This window comes from Chrysemys picta, chromosome 3, assembly GCF_011386835.1.
Source record: "Chrysemys picta bellii isolate R12L10 chromosome 3, ASM1138683v2, whole genome shotgun sequence".
In the NCBI taxonomy this organism is placed as follows: domain Eukaryota; kingdom Metazoa; phylum Chordata; order Testudines; family Emydidae; genus Chrysemys; species Chrysemys picta.
In genome coordinates this window covers 183212200-183234020 of record NC_088793.1, presented here as the reverse complement: position 1 = coordinate 183234020, position 21821 = coordinate 183212200, and the positions used below count along the sequence as shown (strand labels likewise).

Below are 21821 nucleotides of genomic sequence, written 5' to 3'. Positions count from 1 at the left end.
GGATCATTTATGAACACTTACTGTTTTTTCTGAATCTAACCCAACTTCTATCAAACTATCAACAAAAATCCTAAAAGCATTCAAAGTATATCTTCTATATTTAGGTTTCTTAAAAAAAAAAAAAAAGGTTTAAAGCTCCTGTTAAAGTGAAAACTTCTTATTCAACCTTAACTATGGAATAGACATAAGCAACTCCATAATAAGGCATGAAATGTAGAAAAATGAGATCGCCCACTGCAATATTAACTTAGGCAGCATACATAAACTTTCTATTAAATGTTCAATATATTTTCACTGGTCATTGTATATTTTGTGATATCCATTAACATAATGGTGAACATTGGTATAGTATGACCAAGCTCACTTCACTGTAGAAAGCGTGAGTGAAATTCTCCCCCTTTCCTATTTGTTTTGTTTTTTGCTTTAAAAAAAATAAATTTAAGTGTGGAGAAGGTGCTGCAAGGTAAAAAAATATTACTTGTAGTTAATGTATTCCTGACAGAATTCTGCGCCAATCCGGGGTACAGAATTCATATGGCCCACATATTTTTGTGCCCCCCGCACAGAAAAAGGCAAAAGAAATCTGCAGGGGGACCATGCGTCTCTTCCCCAGCAGCACGTCTGTTCCAGAATGCCTGGAGCAGCTTCAGAGATGCGAATCACTGCAGGGAGAGGGGGGCTTGGCGTGCAAGCCTGTGGGGGAGACGTTGATTACCATCGGGGCGCAGGCCAACAAGCCTCTTGATGCCGGCTCAAGGGGCGTGGAGGAGGGTAGGTCTTTTTGTTATATAGAAGCGGCAGAAGTGTAGCAGACTGTCTGCCTAATAAAATGTAACTTCTTGTGAATTGAAAAAACACTTAATTAAATATTAGTATGTTACTGAAAAAAAATTAATTAAAGCAAATAGCTTTTATAAAACAAACAAAAAAAACAACAACACATTTTGTTAATGTTGCTGGTTAATTGATCTCATTCTCTGAGGCAGAAATGTAGCAACCTGTCTGAATAGTAACATTGTTAATTATTCTATTGTTAGTTAAGTATTCCCATTCTCAGTCAATTCCCCCAGGAGCATAAAACCCTGAAGAAGTTTTAAGGCCCCTATACTGCCAGAGTGATGTAAAGCCTTATGACAGTAAGGAAATCAGCTAGGAAGATCTATGCGCTTTCTCACTTTTTTCCTGTGCCAAAGTGGCACAATTGGGGTAGATTTTTACTTACCCATTTAAAAAAAGGCTTTTGAGGGCAAATAAAACTTTTAACAAGCAGTCAATAAAATGTCAGGACAATCAGAAACAAGTACTTCCCAAAGTACCCAGCTAGGTCCAGGACAATGATTAGCAAAACTTTATGACTTTCATGTGTGAAAGTCTGAGCAATTTAAAATGACATTCTACTTTTTTTTCCTGTTTGGTGTTCTGTAATGTAATTTAAATGAAAATCCAGGATAACTTGAATGCATGGTATTAGTTACAAAGTATTTGTAAGTTAACTTTCATGTGTTTAGGAAAAGCTGAATAGTTATTGTGACTTTTTTCTGTATTTTAGTTTAAATAACTTACCAAAACAATTGAAACTGGTGTGATTATATTGCATTATTTTGACAAATAAAATTTGCATAATTTTGCATAATTTTTAGGCACAGGATCCCCCCAGGAGCAATAATGTTAATACTGTATTTAATTCCAATTAAGCTTAGATATTCAAACTTCATTTAGAAAACTGACTTGGACAGGATGAGTTCTCACCATTGCTACTGCTACTAAATGGATGGATTAAACAGCATTTCTTAAATGCGGCCACCAGGGGCTTTTCTTGCAGCCACAGCCTCCTCTGCTGTGGGGGAGGATGGAAGTAGCAGCCCCTCCCCCTCTCTGTTGCTCCAGGGTGCACCGCCTTGGTGTTGGGTTGCTAGGGCCGCCAGCAGGGGTTGGGCTCTGCCCCCCTCTGGAGACGCCTGGGACATAACACTGGAGGATTACATTCCTCGGAAAACTACAGTAAGAATGTGCGAAGTTTGATGTTTTAATATGATGCTTAAATTGCAGACACAAAAACAATACTCACAATCACTTGCCCATGCTCAGATAACTGGGCAACACTGAATTATAACAAGCGTTCCAAAGAAAGTTACTGTTGAACTCAGAATAAACATGAAAAATTTGAGCAGAAGGTAAGCTTTCCTTAAACAATAAAATAAATAAAATAAAGAGTCTGGAAAAAGTGCCTCTTCAGGCATAACTATAGGACCACTATTCAACCACCAGCTGTACTCACAGGGCTAGTGTGATAAGAAAAAGAAAAAAAATTAACATGGGAAGTTTTTTCCCCCAAGACTCTCACTGTTTAATCACTGATGTGTGGATATTTGGCTACATGAAGAGACATTTTCCATTATCTAGCTATTTAAGCAATACATGCTTTATCATTTAAAAAGCTGACCTGTTAGGACAGTTTGTTTCATCAACAGCTACTGAGATCTTTACTTCATATAATTCAGATTTTACTTTCAAAAAAGCTTTAGCTAAATGTACAGTAAATGGATAAGCAATTGAAAAAATGGGAAATTGGCAGTTTTGACCAGTGTCATTTAAGGGCCGATCCAAGTATCACTGTAATCATTGGGACTCTTTCACCTGACTTGAATGGACTTTTGATTAGACCATAAATGCATTATTTCCATTTTCATGACAACTATCTAAGTTTTCATACTTTGCTCATCACCCTTGAAAATGAGAGCATACATATATTTACCGGTTGTCTTAGTCATCATAGTGGGTTTTTTTTAAATGCACATAAAATTGCTGACTTTTTATACTTTATTAGTAAGCACATTCTAAAAGAAACTGATGTGAAAACAGTTTGTTTATATAGGTAAGAAGTCTTTCAAGACAACATGAAATAACCAACATTAACTAATGGATAGGATTCTAAAAATCTACTGATAAGCCCTCTCTAAGTACAAGAATTTATTAATGGAAAACACAAAGAGTTGAAACATCATTCCCATAAGATGCGACTCAATGAGAAGCCTGACCAAAAAAGACAGGTTTTATTCCAGGTACTTTAACACACACTATGGTTCTTTTGGATGAAAAGGGGAAATGAATTTCTAACTCAAGGACTATCCACTAAGAATGTCCTAGTTCCAGCTTTCAGCCACTCAAAGCTACAGACCAGGGGTCGGCAACCTTTGGCATGCAGCCCATCACAGTAATCCGTTGGCGGGCCGCCCGCAAGACATTTTGTTTACATTGACCGTCTGCAGGCACGGCCCCCCGCAGCTTCCAGCACGTCCCTGAGGCCTGCGCTGCTTCCCACAGCTCCCGTTGGCTGGGAACGGCGAACCTCGGCCACTGGGAGCTGCGGGGGGGCCGTGCCCACAGACGGTCAACATAAACAAAATGTCTCGCGGCCCACCAGCAGATTACTATGATGGGCCGCGTGCCAAAGGTTGCTGACCCCTGCTACAGACTATGAGTAAACCAACTCAGCAGTCATGGAAGTACATACAAAGGCAGTTTCCGAAGCAAAGACCAAACCATTTATGACTTTATAGGTCAATCAACACCTGAGTTTCTTCCAGAAGCAAGCCTGAAATTAATAGACTTCAGCAAACAGGTGGAATAGGCTCCCTATGACTGGCACCTCTGAGGAAGTTTGGAGATGCACATTGCACTAGGCTTTTGAGCGGTTATCAAGAGTAGTCCCACGTAGCGTTCAGTGCCCATATCCAATCTGGAGGCAATTAAGACATGGGAAACTGTGGAGTGGTCCACACCTTAGGGAAAAGATCTTAAGCGCCCAAACAGATCATTTAGGGTGAGAAGCTTCTTCACCACCACGATCTGAAAATCCAGGGCAATCCCAAATTGTGAACTGTCTGACAACACACAGAAGAGAAAACACCCCTAGCAACCTTTTCCAGATGCTTTCCTCCACAAACCAGAATCACTCCTATTTTGTCTGGACAGAACTTCTGTCAGGATGTTCTGTTCTAGAACTTATCTCAACTAGACTCTGGCTAGTGGGAGAATATGACTTTTGAGTCAGATGCAGAGCCACACATCACCTATATACTGAATGCTACACAACCTAGATTGTCCAACTATACCCCTTTGCTACCACATGTACATGTTATAAAGGGGTGATAGAATAGAATTCGCAAAACAGAGCCCTTGGGACAGATGAGTCATTACTTAATGTTACAATGTGGGATCATCCCATGGGGAACAGACACTGAAATGTGATCCTGCCTATGCTAAACATGGTCAGCAAGCAAGTCAACAAAGCCTCATGGTCAATGGTATCAAAGAACACCGATTAAGTGTAAAAGAATAAACAAAAACAATGGACCTCACTTGCATAGTCTCCATACAATATTTAGTTAACAGCTGATTTCCTTCACCTATCAGCTTGAAGACTTCAAATGAGGCCAAAGTTTCCTCCCAACAATCTTCTCAATAAACTATCCAGAAAGAGAAATGTTAGAGATAGGGCGTTGGTTGGCAAGAACACCAATGTCAAGGGATGGTTTCTTGAGCAAAAGTCTAATCACTACACAAGAGAAGCTGGCACCTGGCTCTCTAGGACGGAGGTGCTAGTAATCTCAAACAACAGTGAACCCAATCCGTCACTCTAGCTAGATTTTAATCAGCCATGAAACAGAGAAGTCCAGCTTATGAATTATAGGCAAAACCTAATTTATTTTTTTATTTTTTTTAAAAGAGTATAGGCAGTACATTTAGCATTACAGGTATCCAAACTTACCAAAACTCAAAGAAGACAAATAGTCTTCTCCAGGTTCCACACTTACTTCTGTTTATAATTAGAATCTGCTCAAAATCAGCAAGATATTGCCCACCTGAAAATAAATTCCATGGTTTGGGTCTTCACCAACAGTAAAAGTGAAAGGAGAAATGTTCATTTCCATTATCCACTTGCACGATCATCATAAAAATTAGCTTTTGCTACTTTGGGTACAACTGCCACATTTCATCTGGTGCAGGGCATGCATGAAGCACAGTGACACGTGAGGATTATATATTAAGAAGAAATTGAAGAGCCATTGTTAGAATTGTCAAGGACAAAATACAATCATGATAACCAACAGAAAGAAACATATGCCATATATAGTCTCCCACAGAGAGCACTGAAATGCAAATAGGCCCATTAATTCTGTAGACAAGCCAATTAAATGCATTCTCCACCCCAACAGTAGTAAAAGTGGCCACAAATTTCAAACTGCAAGCGAATGAAAGATTATGACAAAAGTGTAATCCTCGTCCTTACCCCTCATATGCACCCCAAGCTGAGAACCAGAAAACATGCACTTTAGAGAGCAGAGTACACCCTTCACTGTGAATGAAACCAGCCACTTGGAATACACATACAACAGACATGATGACCATGAAATCCCTCTTCTTGTCTTGCCCTAGATGTTGAAGTCACCCAAGACATCAAGCTCTGCTGACTCCAAAATCAGAGATGAGACCTCGGTCAACCTGGGCAGGAAATATGAAATGCAAGTTTGTATATTCCACCTACTCAAAATGTATTTCCATCCTGGGACTCTCACACAGTAGACCTACAAAAGTGAGCCAGTTTTTGGAGCAAGGCACCTCTTGTGCAAGGAGCAGATACTGCCTCCCCTCTCATCTCTATTTCTGCTGAACTAAACAGCCATCTAGAGAAAGCCGACTCAATAAAGCAGATGCATGGATCAGACAAATGAAATTGGGATCCTTTTTGATAACAGTTATGGATGATAATAGCCTTATTAACTATAAACTTTGCAATCAGTAATATGAATCAAAGCACTTGATGGATAATAAATGCCAAACCTTAGGTCTACGCCTGGAAAAATGTGTCTTCCATCCTAGTCTCCCCATTAGGGATATAAAAGGTTAAACGGTAAGCATTAGGCTTACCATTAACCGACCTTAACCATCCGGAGGGACCCCAGCCCCAGCAGCCATGCCAGGCCGAAGTGGCCCCAGTCGGGCCATGCTAGCTGGCCGGAGCAACCCCAGCCCCAGCAGCACCACGCTACAGGAAGAAGTAAGATTTAGTAACAACTGGTTCCTATACGGCAAGTTTAAAATACTTAATCTCAGACTGCACACTTAATGTTTGTTAGTTTGCTCTAATAAAACAAAATTTAAAAGTCTCCTTTTAAAAAATTTTGTAAAAAAATGCTACATTTAAAAACTATGGAAAGCAATGTTTCAGAGGTTATTTAACTTATAGTTTTCTCTGTTATTCATAGGAGACTAATTTCACTGATCAGTAAAGAACTAAAACAAAGATGTCTGAGCTATGTGCCGATCATATATGCAAGTAACAAACTCACCAGACATATTTACACCATTACACACACCACTCAAACTACCAATGGAGATTTTTTTAGCTAAAAACTAGCCAAAGTATAACAATTATGAGAAAAGTGTAACAAACAATGTCAAAAGATTAAGTAATGACAATATCAAACAGATAATAAACATTACTTTTTCTTGATCACTTTTACTCTACAATACCTATTCCAAAACAAAATATTTTTCCTATTTACATGTATATCTTATTCTTTGTCCTTACTCTGGATGTGTAGTTTACATACATCATATGTTACTGAATTATTTTTCCTACATCAAATACATTTGGCTTTGGCTCTTATAAAAAAAAGTAAAATAAAAGGCAATCACATAACAAAATTTAGCAATGTTACAGAAATGTATTTGCTTGTCTCTGTATGTATACATAGATAGATAGATTTCTCTCTTTTAAATCGATAAAAAAGGAAATTTAAGCAACTATGAAAAATAAAAGCTTTTGGAACCCTGTGTGTTGGCATACAAAACCCAACTATTCTCAAATCATGGAAAAGGTCTTTGGGGCTTTTATATGAGGTATATGTCTTGATATTAACAATGGACAAACTTGCCTTTGAGTTTTCGACAAGTGTGTGACAGCATTTTTACTAACTTAGGCATCAAAACCTGCATCCCACAATTCACAACACAGAATTTGGGCCCAAAGCAGTACTGCAGAACCGAGTGTATAACTTCCACTAATTTTATTTAAGCTACTTTTTCAAAATTTCCCTTTAGGGGAATAAGAAACACAGATCCCTGTATAAACATATCACCTTTTCTTAGCCAGATGTGATTGTTAAGGAACATGAAAAACCGACATTAAATTTATTTCTACCTCTAGTACTTCTCTCTGATTTCTTGCCATCTTGGAGCTGATCTATACACAAACTGAAACTGATTCAGTTATTTTGGTGCAAGTTTGCGTGTGGACACTCTTATTTCACAATAAAAGTGACTGAACTGACTTTAGCCACTTTTATTCCAAAATAAGAGTGTTCACACAAACACACCAAAATAAAATCAATTTTCACACACACCTTTTGTTATGCCAATGTAAATGTATATGTAGATGAGGCCTAAGTAAGGCCTGCTCTACCAATTTTCTATTTTGTAAAATACAGGTAGAATCAAAAATCAAACTTGCAAGGTATACTTTCAATTTACAATATAGGATCCTCAATTCCATTAAGAACTTGGTGCTGGACATAACCCCTGGGCTTCAACTGGATTATGCCCAGTAGCATATGCAAGACTAGGACACAAAGAATATATAGATATAGATATAGAGATATAGATATATATAGATAAAGTGAACAGCTGCTTTTTGCAAACAAGGGGAAAAAACACGTATCTTCTGTGCCATTTCTCATGCTAACAGTTTTAAGCTATGTACTGAGCAAGAATTTTTAAGATATGGTCTAACCTTGTTTTCTTCCACAAATTATAGCCATTATTTCTATTAGTGAACAATGGTATTAGTGAACAATGGTACTACACAGGAAATGTGGGAATATTTAAGCATAGAACAAAAAGTCCATCTAGTCCAGTATCCTGTCTCTGAAAGGAGTCTGTCCCACATGTTTCAGAGGAAGATGAAAGGACTCAACTACACCATAGCCTTAACCACATCACAGCTATATGACACAGGAACAGATTTATTTGATTTGCATGTGCTTATGATGATGTCCTTTTCACATTGCAAACAAAAGAACCCACTGGTTACCAGCTTCTAATAGTTTATACTGTGGAGATATCATGATGATACTACACTGCAAATATGAAATATCAGAATACAAATGCCCATGACTGGATTGTGTCAAGTCACACAGCGAAGCATTGGCAAACCCCTTGTAGTTCAAACCCCTATAATGAACCTATCCAAATGTACCATGGGCAAAAGATTTTTTTTTTATTCCACCTAGTGATCCATTCATTTCCTGTAACAGGAGGTATAACCTTTAGTTATTACTCAAGTTTGTTTAAATGTTGTTGCTATTGTGGTTTAAAGCATCAATATATAAAAGGTCTGATCTCTATATAAACAACACCATTTGTCTCAAGCAATAAGGAGTTGTACAGATAAACAGTACAATGCATTAAAAACGTTATTTTTTTATTTGCATCCCTAAAAGTCCCCTTGCTTCTATATTAAGGCATGAGACAAATAAATACCATTCGTTATTTTATACATCATCACATTTGCTGCTCTTCTTTCTAAACTAGATCCCAGTATTATATATTTCTTTTCAGATGAAAGCCTTTTACTAATAATTTTACATTGCTCACGTCTCTATTACTTTTATTCAGACGGTGACCAAAACTGAAGGTAGTAATAAAAATGAAAATACACCACTGATTTATATAATGCCATTTCTCTAATCCCTTAATATTTTGTAATATTTTATTTACTTTATTGACTCCTCTGTACTTATGGTCCAGTCCAACTCCCTTGAAAGCCATTGGAAAAGCTCCTGTTAATTTCCATGAACATTGGTTCAGGCTCGTACACCTCTAGGAAAAAAACAAGCATGGCAGAGATGCTCTAAATGTTAGTATAAAACTGACATAACATCCAACAATTTATAATCAGATTGGGGTCAAGTCAAACTTAGAAAGTGGAAGAGGGGGAAAAAATCACTTAGGTTCAACAAACAGTGAAACTTGATGTTGTTATAGTTCCTTTATCATAAGTAGGTGGTAAACAACATTAAATAAGTAGTCCACAAATTTCAGGGTACACAGACCTCCTCAAATATGTAATGTGATTAATTAATTTACAGCCTGGCATGTAACTGAAAAAGTTTCTGCTCATATCATTAACAAATTAGTACAGTTTGAGATGATTAGCAGAACCTTAAGGTTGAATAGTCATAGCCATTTACCTATAACTATGTAATTTTTCTCTTTTACAAAATTATTCTGTTTTTAAAAACATCAACCCAGGAGAATTAAAAAAAAAAAAAACTTACATTATACATAACATAGAAGATGAAAGCCTTTAGTGCATGTCACACAAAAGGAGGAAATAAAAATGTTTTAAATATCAGTTTATCAGAGAAGTCATTTTAATTATATAATTACTGAAGATTTGTAAAGGTTTACACAAACTCCATAATTGGGCATAAGACATCACATCCTCTAGTTATATACACAAGGATCTGGTCTGAGTAACATTCCTTGCTCTGACCAATGTGTGTGGTGGTGGGGACATAGAGAAGGAGGAAGGAAAAGAAGAGAAGGGAGAAATGGAGAATTTAAAATACTTCATTTTAAATTCTTTACTTCATTTTTATACAGTTTAGTGTTTTTATGCAATCAAAACATAATGCATCTCCATCGTGAATATATCTTGCTTCTAATGTAACATCCCAGATACTCAGAAACAAAAGACATTCAGCTGACAATGAAACCTTTTTTTTTTTTAAGACATTTGTACATCTAAAACGGCATCACAGGTCAGTTCCCTTTATCAGGCGAGAGGTGTGACAGCCAATGCATAAAAAATTGAAATCCAATCCACCAGAGAAGACGTGCAAAATGTCTCCTTCAATCCCACCCCAACCTCTCCTTTAAAATATACCCCCTGAAAATACTGTACACACAAACCAGCTAATTAATATGGCAACAGTTAGAGAGCTAAGTGATTAAGGAACCATTCTCCCTCCAAAAAAAAAACAAAAAAACAAAAACAAAAAACACCTCGGCTCCAGCGTTTCTGCTACAGTCTCCATTAGAGGCGGAATCCCACCTCGGTGAATTCTCAGCCCTTTTAGACAATGGTGCTTCCCTGATTAGGTCCAAATTGACAACATTTTTGCACTAGGCCCTGGACCAACATACAGACAAAAAACAACCAGGGTTCAGATGCATTTGGTCGGCACCTACCGTTTCCCACCCCGGATCCTGGCACTAGCTTTTCTCAGGAGGGACAAACGTGGTGAGGGGATATTGGGTGAAGGGAGAGAAGAGTTGCGAGGTGGAGGTAAATAAATGGCCGATGTGTTACACTGAAATGCTTCGCTGTAATGGGTCCCCCTCCCCCTTCGGGGCTGTGTAACCAAAGCACTGAATCCAAACTGCGCAGCAAACATTGTGCGGCTCAGGAGACTGGGAAGAGGCAGAGAGAGAGGAGCCGCGGCGGCTGCCGCTGTCTCCCTGAGACACCATTTAAACGATGGGGGTGGAGAAGAGGAGACGGTGTCAACACAACTTACTCGGTTACCCCAGCAGCCTAGTTACTATCTCCCCATGTCCCCAGGCACAGCGGATCCCCCTCGGCCCAGGGGACTAGTCCCTCACCCTGCATCTCGGGGGTCACTGTGCCCTGCCTCCTCCCAGCACTAGCGGATCGCCCACAAACCTCAATGAGGGGCTCCCCCGAGGAGAAGGGGGAGCAGCTGCCGCCCCCGCATCGGGGAGGAGAGCGAGACCCTCCCCGGAACCGGGGAAGAGCCGAGCGCCCCCGCCGCTCGGCTGCAGGGCCCAGCAGCCCTAGCTGGGGCAGAGCCCAAGCCAAACAAAGCGCGGCCTGAGCAGGAGCCAAGGGTGAAGCAGCCTGGGCTTTTCCTGGCGGTGCATGGCCGGGCGACGCGGGGAGGGGGACTGCACCACCACGGCCTCCCCCTTCTCCTCGGGCAGGGCCCCTCCGCGCCGCGGCCAGGCTCGCTTACCCCGTTCCCCGGCGGCGGCTGCGTTGTTTCTCTCCTGCTGCTGCTGCACCGGGCGCGGCCTGGACACTCGCCTGGGTCTCCTGTTGGCGGCTCGGACCGAGTTCATTTGCCGGCTCGTGTGGGTGGTGGAAGAGGAGGGGGGGTTGATCCTCCGACAAACGGTGCCTCTTCGGGGGGGGGGATAGGGGAGCCCCGGGGTGGCCGCTTCACGGCGGCGGCGCGGGGGTGTCTCCAGTTGCGGGTCCCGCCGCTGCTGCCGTCTCCTCCCCGGCTCGCTATGGAGGAACAGGGGCCGCCTGGGTCTCCCGAGCGCTCGCTATGGGGGATGTTCGCTCCGCTCCCCCCCTCCCCAGCCCCCCCAAAAACCCTCTCTTAAAGGAGCCCCGCAATCCTCAAGACCGTCGCTGCTCCGTGGCAGGAGGAGCCATTGACACTGCCTGAGACACTCAGTGAGAGGCAGCCACTCGCGGCCGCTCTCCGCCAATCAGCACCTCCTACACAGAGAGGAGGCAGTCTCGCAGCCAATCACATAGCAGCTTTCATCATAGCCAAAGTGGGGAGGGGGTTCTGGGGTGAGCGGGGTGGGGTGGCTGGAGGCAGAGGCAGGATATAAGCCAAGGGTTTGGGACAGACACCCCATAGGGGAGGTTGGAGAGGTTGTGGGGGGTAGAAGAGGGAGACGGGTAGCAGCTGTTGAGGCTCAGTGTTTATGAGGGGAGTTTCGTACAGACACTGTGAGAGAAGAGGCCTAGAAGTGTTTGGCGGAAGCGGAATATAAGGATTTGGGTTATAAAGGATGATGCTTTGGGGGAGAGGAGGAGAAAGGGGGCTTTTGCAGGGGAGTTGAAAGCAGTAATGGTTTGTTCACAAGGGTTACAAAAGCCTTTCTTAGTGGAAGTAGAACGGGTTCTTGAATGACTGGTGGTAACAGCAGCAATATCGATGAAAGGATCATAGATGTGTGTGCCTCTGGAAGAAGAGGGTGGAAGAGAGGGGTGAAGGTTTTGCATTTAAGAAGGGAGGCTAGATGCATTTCTTTGTGGGAGGAGGAAAAACGTAGGGTGGAAATAATAATAGTGTAGGTATAGCTGGTGATCTCATGGAGAGAAGTGATTAATCAATTCCTGGAGCAACAAAGTGAAGAGAGCAGCTATTTAAGCAGCTTGGGTTTATGTGACTCGTCAGAGAGCAGGTTAAGATTCCAGTTGCATCTGAACTGAAGTCTCTACAGAGTCTGCTATTTTTGGTAGCAATGTGGAGCAGCAACAAAAGAGGAAGCGTGGTGGGAGAGTAAGCATTCAGAACCTTCAGTTAATGTAATGTATTAAATGGTAGGTAGGGAGACACGAAATGATTGACTAAAATGCCTTGTTGTGTGTATTGTGTGCCCTGGTAACTTTGTTAGATGTGTACTTGGCCTCAATGGCTTGGGGTGGGGGTTTCCTTGGTTTCCACTCAATGCCTACCTATTGCCGGATTCTGTTCAGCAACTCTTCCATCCCGGCAATGTATATCTCCCTCTTCCAAATTCTCACTTGTATTATCTTTTGCTAAATATAACAATATATTATTGGTCTTGTTCCAATGTTTCAGACCTACACTTCTTTTAAACAATCACTGCTTGTCATGGCTGGTAGTCAACAGGGGACTTTAGACCAGAAACCAGTGAAATTAGTTACATTTATTTTTCTTTTTTATAAGATACACATATCCTGTGGAAATGGTAGCAATACAAGGAAAATCATTTGCTGTCTCCAAAGTTACTCCCTTAAGACTATGGTCTCAATCCTGCAAGCATGCATGCTTAAGTATAAACACTTGAGTTATTTCTGTTTACTCAGGTCCTGATCCTGCAAAGCCTTCGACTAATTTATGTCTGAGCTTCAATAACAAACACTCTAGCTATGCCAAGTGTAAGCAAATAGTTACTGAAGACTAAAAGCATGCCAGGCTGAAGGTAAATTTGTTCTAGGTGAACAAATGGAGATCGCATAGGCTCTAGGAAACAACAGTTATTCTAAAAAAACTCAAATCTGAATTCAAAGAATTTTTCTCTTGGTGTGTTTCAGGTTAGCCTAATATAATGATAAAATTTAATTTAACATCTTTGTGTTACAACAAGATGCCATCTATTGAGCAATATACTGTGGCCTGTACCATTTTGTTGCCTTGAGAAATGGTCAAGAAATCAGTACTGTGGAGTTGCTTCATAAGCGCATTTAACTTACGCGATTTTAACTATACCACTTGGCAAAACAAAAACAAAAAAAGAGAAAAACAATGATTTAAATACTGTACCTGTAGTGCGGGCGATTCTGCCTGCCATTCCACTCAATGAGCATTTGACTATACGCGATTTTCGCCTTACACGCTGACTTCAGAACCTAACCCCCGCGTAAGATGTGACTCCCCTGTATAGTTTTTCCTCTTGCCTGAAAAGAATTCTAACTCTACCCCTTCCACTGAAAGCAGAGAGATGAGAAATAAATTACATTATTTTATTTGTAGAAAGATAACTTTATTTGTAGGAAGAGAAAAGAACTTTCACTCAGAATTATTGCCAATTTCTTATTTGGGTCTAGTCCACTTTATCCATTCCAAAAAGGCTCTGAGTGACAGCATGATTATAATTCCACTGTTCTGAGAAGAAAAAATTCTTTGTAACAAAACTGCTTTCGTTTGGACCTTGATCTAGTCTGCAGAATTTTACCAAATTTAAATCTTGGTTGTAAGGCTTCTGAGAAATTTTTTAAATGCTCTTCTTTAAATAATCATTTGAATACTCTTGATTTCATAATCACTTGGTTCTAAAACTCAAATGAGTTTTAGAAACAAACATAACTTCTGCAAACTTGCAAATCTTTAAATACAATATTGTAATTTTATAGATGTACTTCTATCTAACTGCTTTTTCCTTTAAACCTAGCTCTAATCTGTGAAATCTTAGTGCCCCAGCTCGTTATTTAAAATTCTTCATTACCAGTATCCTCCTTTACTTTTAGTGCATTGGTTTTAAGTAGGCCCTACCAAATTCATGGCCATAAAAAAATGCTTCACCGACTGTGAAATCTTGTCTCTCCCCATGAAATCTGATATTTTGTGTGCTTTTACCCTATACTATGCAGATTTCACAGGGGAGACCGGTGTTTCTCAAATTGCGATCCTGACCCAAAAGGGAGTTGCAGGGGAGTCGCAAGGTTATTTTAAGGGTGTCACAGTATTGCCAACCTTACTTTTGTGCTGCTTTCAGAGCTGGGCAGCCAGAGAGTGGCAGCTGCTGACCAAGGACCCAGCTCTGAAGGCAGCAGTGCAGAAGTAAGGGTGGCAATATCATTCCATGCCATCCTTACTTCTGTGCTTCTGCTGGTGGCAGCTCTGGCCACCTAGCTCTGCTGGCAGTTCCGCCGCCGCCAGCAGCAGCGGAAAAGTAAGATTAGCAGTACTGCAAACCCCCCTACAATAACCTTGTTTCCCCCCTCAACTCCTTTTTGGGTCAGGACCCCTACAATTAGAACATCGTGAAATTTCAGATTTAAATATCTGAAATCACTATATTTACAATTTTTAAAATCCTATGACTGTGAAATTGACCAAAATGGACCATGAATTTGGTAGGGCCCTACTTTTAAGATTTGGACATGAGTTGCTGAAAGGCAACCTCCAGATCTATGATCTAATTTTGCCAGAACTAAATCAATTTGTCTGAAGGTCCAAATTCATAGGCTAGCATAGAACTTTACTGAAAAAGCTTAGAGGCAAATCAGGGTGGACACTTTTTTCAAATGAGGATCTCAAATATTGATGATGTGTTGGTCATGCTGAAAACTGGAGCCATTGACCAGTGTTGGGGGTACTTGACAAAACTTAGTTATAAGCCATTTCAGTATACATTACGGCCTATGGATTTTTGTTATAAGCAGTTTCTCTGTGTGTCTGTGTCTGTGTGAAACCAAGTGGTTTCTTTTGGTGGTGAGGAGAATGAGAACTGAATGTGCGAGTGAACTGTGCTAGAGTCACATTCTGGGAGGGGGATAAAACAAGCTTGTACAGAAACTCATGTTGCTAAGCAACTTTTACACTTTATAAGATACCTAAATAAATTCCTGGCCAAAAAACCCTTAACATTAAATTAAGATAGTAAACATTCATCAATGATTTAAAGGAAAAAAGAATAAGAATACTATAGTTTCTCCAGAATAACAGTAAAGCTTAGGCTGAATTTTTTTTTGTTTAAAGATCACATTTTTAACACACCCAAACATTAGAAAGCTTGGAAATTTACAGTTAATTTAACCAAAACAACCTTAACTTTAGCTGTATCTCTTCTAATAACAAAACTTGGAATCTACCCTATCCTCTAGCAATGGCCATCTTTATTGAATCTGTGGCTCTGAAAACTGAGATGTGATCTTAAACAAGTTTTGTTCAGAGATCAACCGTACCCTACTGTAGCATTAAACCAAAGTGAACCTGTCTTTGCATGGGTTTAGTTACATCTCCTCCTTTCTTGCAGTCACTGGGAAAATACTTCTATTATTGTATTACAATAAGGTCTAGAGACCCCCAACTGACTATACTAACTGCTGTAAAAACACATAGGTCATATCTATGCTAGAAGTGCTTCGCCAGTATAAGTATATTAGTATATTTTATGGACAAAGCATTTTTAGGCAGGTCTAAGAGTTTGTGTAGGCATAGCTATGCCAGCATAGCTCCCTAGTGTGGCCACTGACCCAAAGAGTTTTTCTGCTGGTGTAGGAGCACCGCCTCCCCAAATGATAATAGTACTTTTCTGTCAGCATTACTGCAAGTACACTGGGGTTTTTAATCAGAATAGCTATATCAGTCAGGGGTGAGTTATTTTCCCCCATGCCCTTGACCAGTGAAACTTGTATATCAGCATAGCTATAAGTGTGGATGCAGCTATACCAGCAAACATATGCTTTTGATTGTATAGCTTGTTCCCGCCCCCCCTGCTCTCATGTGAAATTAGCTGTACTGGCAAAAGCATACTTTGTTAGCATAACTGTGTCTATGCTAGGAGCTTGTAACTGGCATAGCTGTACCAGCAAAAATTCAACTCATTGCACCCCCAACTGACATAGCTATGCTGGCGAATGTTTGTAATGTTGACCTATCTATAGTAAGATGGTCCTTGGCCCCAAACTGCTTAGTCCAAATAGGCAAGGCAGAAAAAGGGTGGGAAAGGAAATGTCCACCAAAGTGACCACCATCAAGGCAGTCATTTGAGACAACCTCCCCCAAAATGCAAAGGATTTCAAAGGAAATGCATATTTTTTAAACTTGTGGTAGTGCTTGTACTGTGCTCTAACAGCAGACACATTAGACTCTACCCCTCATATTATACTGAGGTATACAAGCCAGTTTTGACAGGTTGTGGGAAAACAAGTCAAAAATCCAGATAATTCCTAGCTATAGGAAAGCCTGTGGAAGGGGGTCTGGGGAGATAACGTTCCCCTTACAGATTTTCGCTAGCGTCTTCTGGTGAGGGAGTGTGGAGTTTGCCCCCCTCCTGACAAAAGCAGGGAGGATAGACCCCCTCAAATCTCATGAACACAATAAGATTCACTAATGCTACTGTAGTTTTGATGTAGCTTTGCAAGGTTGTCTGCACAGTGACTGCTGTCTCCCTACTGTCTTGCAGCATAGCTCCAGTGCAAAATTTCTTCCGAGCTAGACAGGACCAGCAGCAGAAATATAAGTAATTGAAAGTGGTTCCAAACACTGTGTTCCTCCCCAAGCAACCTGTTTTATTTTGTTCCTCTCTGTTACACTTCTGTTTTCAAGTGTTATTTTGATTCTTTATGCAAGAAAGATGGAATGTTGGAACTGGAAGGCTCTGTGACAGTTGTGAGAGTGGCAAGATAAAGAGAAAATGTCTTGTTAGTTCTTGAATCTATTCTAGGAGTAGTTTGATGGAAGAACCTTCACAGTGTCCTACCTCGTGTCCCTGTCCTCATCCCCCTCTTATGGATTCTCAAGAGACAACATTCTCTCCCAAGATAGCTTTGAATCCCAGTGATGCCATTGGGATTGTAAAAAATGATTAAAAGTGTAGTTTTGATTACAAGTTAAGTTCAGCAATCATTTCCACCACGATTTGTTACTTTTTTGCAGTTGGTCTAGGAAGTCCGTTATAAATATTTAAAGAATATATATTATTATGCTTTAGGCTTCTACTAACCTTTTCTTGGGGTGGAACCTAAGAAGAGAAACCAGATTTTGTTATATGATGTTCATATGAACACATACCATTTGTTTAACAATGTGTTTGAAGTTTTTTTCTCTCTTTTTTTTCTTATTTCAGAAGCCAAGAGTATGTAGTAACAGCAGAAGACTCCCTTAAAGACTACACTCCAACGCCGGGTAAAAATTGACTTGCAATGATTTAGGAAAATAGATAGGTTTTCAGGTAAGTTACAGGAATAATAAATTGTCAAAATTTTGTTCAGCAGGAGTAGAAAGGTTTACATGTACTGAGATCAAAAGTTCTTTTCCTTTCATGAATATAGGAGGCAACTGGGGAAAGGAGTTGCCAAAACAAAGACAAACCAAACCAACTACATATAAAGAGTGAAGTACTACTTTTCCAGAGGCACAGGATTCAGCTAATTCTAGATATGACTAGCAATATGAAGGAAAGGATGATCTTAGCTGCACCTGGAAGATGCACTTTGAGGGTGAAAAAATAATTCAGTAGCCCATGTTCACTCAGCCCAAAGATCCTCTTGATAGAAGATTTCTAGTCAAAATGACTGAATGGCCTCAGAACAATGTTGGAAATGACAATCTTTCATACTAGGCAGTATAGCTTCATGGATAAAGGACTGGATTGGGACTCAGGAGACCTGGATTCTATTCCTGGTTCTGCCACAGGCTTATTGGGAAAGTCATTTCACCTTTCTGGATGTCACTTGTAACATGGAGATGATGATGCTGACCTCCTTTGTAAAGCACTTTGAGAGCTACTGATCATAGGAGCTGACTCCATGGGTGTTCCTGAGCTGGCGCATCCACGGGGAAAAAAAATAGTGGGTGCTTAGCACCCACCGGCAGCCCTTCCACCCTCCGTCCCACTGGCAGCCTCCCCATCAGCTTCTCCCCCTCCCTCCCAGCACCTTCTGCCCACTGCAGATCAGCTGTTCAGCGGCGTGCAGGAGGTGCCAGGGGGAGGAGCAAGGGCAGGGCGTGCTCGGGGAGGGGGTGGAGTGGGGGCAGGGTCTGGGGGCAGAGGTCAAGCATTCCCTGGCAACTTAGAAAGATGGCCCCTCTGCTACTGATGAAAAACGCTACACAAGGATTGGGTATTGATACATCACTGGTTCAAATCCAGCTAAGGTAAATAGTAGTATTAAAACAGCTGTTTGAAGGCTGTTTGGTGGTCTTTGTGAAACAAGCCACCTAAGTAGCCTATAATTAAATGTTTATAATATAAACAAAAGAAAAAAAAGACATTGAATTAACAAGCATTTCAGCCATCAATGCTCATGCTCTGCTGGACTACTGTATCCCTTTCTGCATAAAGAGATTTGCAACAGCTGCTATCACTTACTATATTTTAGACAGCACAAACGACATTCTGAGCACCATTTGAAATCCTTTGTGTTTTGGGGAAAGTTGTCTCAAATGACTGCCTTGATTGTGGTCACTTGTGAGTGCAAGGACACATGGGGACGGGGCAGATGTGCCTGACTGAATGGGAGAGACTAGGGGTTAGCCAGAATGTGCATGGGGGAAGCTCCCTAACGATCCCTCCCTGCCCCCCAAAAAACCCTGTCTGTACTTTTTCCCCACCCATACCCAACAACCCTCCAAGTTCACATCCAGGCTCCTTCCCAGCCATTACTTCCTTCTCCCTCAGCTCCTCTGTTACCCCTGACCCCCCCCCCCCAAGCCTTTGCACTGCTTCTGAAGGGTGCAGGAAATACAGTTCTGTATTGTAGTTTAAACAAATTATTACTCAGTTCTGTATTAATATGCCTAGTAAGGAGTCTATTTGTCAAAAAACATTTGTTGCCTGTATTGTTACAGGCATACTTGCTGACAGGTATTTTTAAATAAATGACCAAAAATAATTGAAACTGTTGTGATTATATTGTTATTTTGACAAATAAAATATGCAGACTTTTGCAGAATTTTAAAATATTGTGTGCAGAATTTTTATTTTTTTGGTGCAGAATTCCCCCAGGAGTAATATTCTCAGATAATCTCAACTGAGAAGGCAGTCCATTCCTTTGAGCTCAAAAAGCAAAATATCCTATTGGGAAAGAAACGGGAAGGATGTAAAATAAAGCGACTTATCAAGAATCCATAGATTACTGTCTTATCTGTATTCCAATCTCATTGCTCTGGTGTAAGTCAACTTGGGACTTTTACATTAGAAGATAATTCCTTATACTTGCACTCAGGAATTTGAGCTTCTCATTTTACAAAAGGAAGTTATAAGGAAAGAAAAGACTACTAGTATAAGGTGGTGTGAATGGGGATTTTAATGCTATCAAGGGTGCAAACATGTTGTCTATTAGAGAAGATTGTCTTTTAATGTTCTGGGGTGGGAGAGAATGCACTATCCATAATATGCTTTGCATGTCTGCAGAGAATTTATTAAAGCCATGTGAAGACACCAGATAGCATTCTGTCATGAATCACCATTTTACTTAATTTATTTAATCCAAACTGTAAATTTGGGGCACAAAAAAAATCTGAAATCTAGGATGAATGGTGCAAGAGCTAGAGAATGTCATATAATTTCATGCAACTGTAGACACCTGTGTTATGAAACCAGACTTCTACTATCTTCTCAGGAAAAACAATTAAAATTGTTGATCAAAGATAAGAATGCAAAGCTAAAACTGTAGTTGTAAGCTAAAAATGAAAAAGTGGTGATTTTTTTTTGTTTGTGTGTGGTTGGTTTGTTTTTTAATGCACCACAATTAGTATTGTGTAGACTTTTCCTGGGTGTTTCAGTCAGCTTATTTTGATGGGATATGATCCAATTCCCAATATGTCAAGGGTAGTCTTTTGGTTGATGTTAGTGGGAGTTGTATTAGGCCTGTCAGGGTTCCCTCCTCACTCTGAACTTTAGGGTACAGACATGGGGACTGGCATGAAGACCCCTAAGCTTATTTCTATCAGCTTAGGTTAAAAACGCCCCTATTCCTTGGATTAAGTAACGCTGCCACCACCAGGTGATTTAAACAAACATTTAGGGAGGGCCACTTGGAGCCCTGCCTTCCCCAAATATCCCCCCAAGACCCTACACCCCCTTTTCTGGGCAGGCTTGAGAATATATCCTCACCAATTGGTACAGGTGAACACAGACCCAAACCCTTGGATCTTAAAACAATGAAAAATTAATCAGGTTCTTAATAAAAGAATTTTAATTTAAGAAAAGGTAAAGGAATCACCTCTATAAAATCGGGATGGTAAGTACTTTACAGAATAACAAAAGACTCAAGAACGAAGAGGATCTCCCCTCTAGGCAAAACCTTAAAGTTACAAAACCAGAGATAAACCTCCCTCCTCCTACAAAGGAAGTCACAAGCCAAAATAAAAGTAAGCTAACGCATTTCCTTATTATTACTTACTAATTCTAATTGAGTTGGATTGCTTGCCTTCTTGATCTGTCTCCGGCAAGCACACAGAACAGACAGACAAAGAACAGACAAAACAAAGCCTTTTCCCCCTCCCCAGATTTGAAAGTATCTTGTCCCCTTATTGGTCCTTTTGGTCAGGTGCCAGCTAGGTTACCTGAGTTTCTTAACTCTTTACAAGTAAAAGGATATTGTACCTCTGGCCAGGAGGGATTTTATAGTACTGTATACAGAAAGGTGGTTACCCTTCCCTTTATATTTATGACAAGGCCTACGACCTCCGAAATCCATTAAAATTCTCCTGTTAACTTGAAAGGGAGTTGGATCAGCCCTACGTTAATCGCTGGTTTAAAAGGATGCAACTTCTTGGCCATGCATGTAGTCACGGATGCTGAAAAAAGAACCCTTATATATTCAATGGCAAAAAAACTACATTACAGCAGAGTTAAGGTAGGGTGGTGGTACATTGTCCCTTTTGCAGAATTTTGAGTTGAGCAAGGCTCAAACTTCTGAAGACTAAGAAATGCACAGTTATGATTGCCCATGCAATCTTACCTCTGTCCTCTTTCGGCTATGCCCCCTTATTACCTTTACTCTGCCAGCCCCACAGCTTCTGAAATGTACAAACTCTTCACCTCCTTTTACAACCCATTCATTCTAATCCACAGCCCTATTCATCTAACAGGCCCGTCTTGACAAAGCCTTGGCTGGGATCATTTAGTTGGTGTTGGTCCTGCTTTGAGCAGAGGATTGGACTAGATGACCTCCTGAGGTCTCTTCCAAACCTAATATTCTGTGAGAGATGGTGGCTCGGTAACATGGGGAGCCCATACTGTGAGGCAGGAGACGATCTCCTCATGTTACCTCCTCCATCTCTTCCTTTCCAGTGTGGGCAGCCAGCGTTGTGGGGGAGTCTGGACTCAGCTCAGCTTCTATCTTTCTTTCCACTCACATAATGCTCCTTTTCCACCCCACACTGCACTCCTTGCACTGGGATCTACACCTCCAAGTACAGGTTGTTGTTTGGTAGCAACGAGTAGACATTTAGGTAGTTGTACATATCACATCCTATGCTTTGCATACAGAGCCAATCAGTATGCAAACCAATTAGCTGAGTTCCACCAGCCTTAATTCAGCATACCTACCCCTGACCTCTTCATTGCAT

The 21821-nt window shown here is 40.7% G+C and overlaps 1 protein-coding gene and 1 long non-coding RNA gene across 12 annotated transcripts in view; one reads left to right on the top strand and one right to left on the bottom strand.

The window, feature by feature from the left end:
• FBXO11 (F-box protein 11) overlaps positions 1–11559 on the bottom strand; it is a 186846-nt gene extending 175287 nt beyond the window's left edge. For 2 of the 10 annotated variants that reach the window (XM_065590759.1, XM_065590754.1), the window contains exon 1: positions 11043–11559. In XM_065590759.1, the coding sequence (XP_065446831.1) occupies positions 11043–11148 (106 nt within the window). In that variant the 5' untranslated portion in view covers positions 11149–11559. Of the gene's footprint in view, positions 1–8781; positions 8884–10257; positions 10440–10732; positions 10891–11042 lie in introns of those variants that run through there. The other 8 variants (XM_065590763.1, XM_065590755.1, XM_065590758.1 and 5 more) reach the window with 7 other exon arrangements.
• Positions 11560–11659: 100 nt separating this feature from the next.
• On the top strand, positions 11660–18513 carry LOC101952103 (uncharacterized). Of its 2 annotated transcripts, none has more exons than XR_256905.4 (3): positions 11660–12332; positions 17371–17475; positions 17576–18513. It is a non-coding gene; the product is annotated as an uncharacterized LOC101952103 (long non-coding RNA). The 2 variants fall into 2 exon arrangements; XR_006172665.2 differs by having other exon boundaries at positions 11681–12373.
• Positions 18514–21821: the final 3308 nt, after the last annotated feature.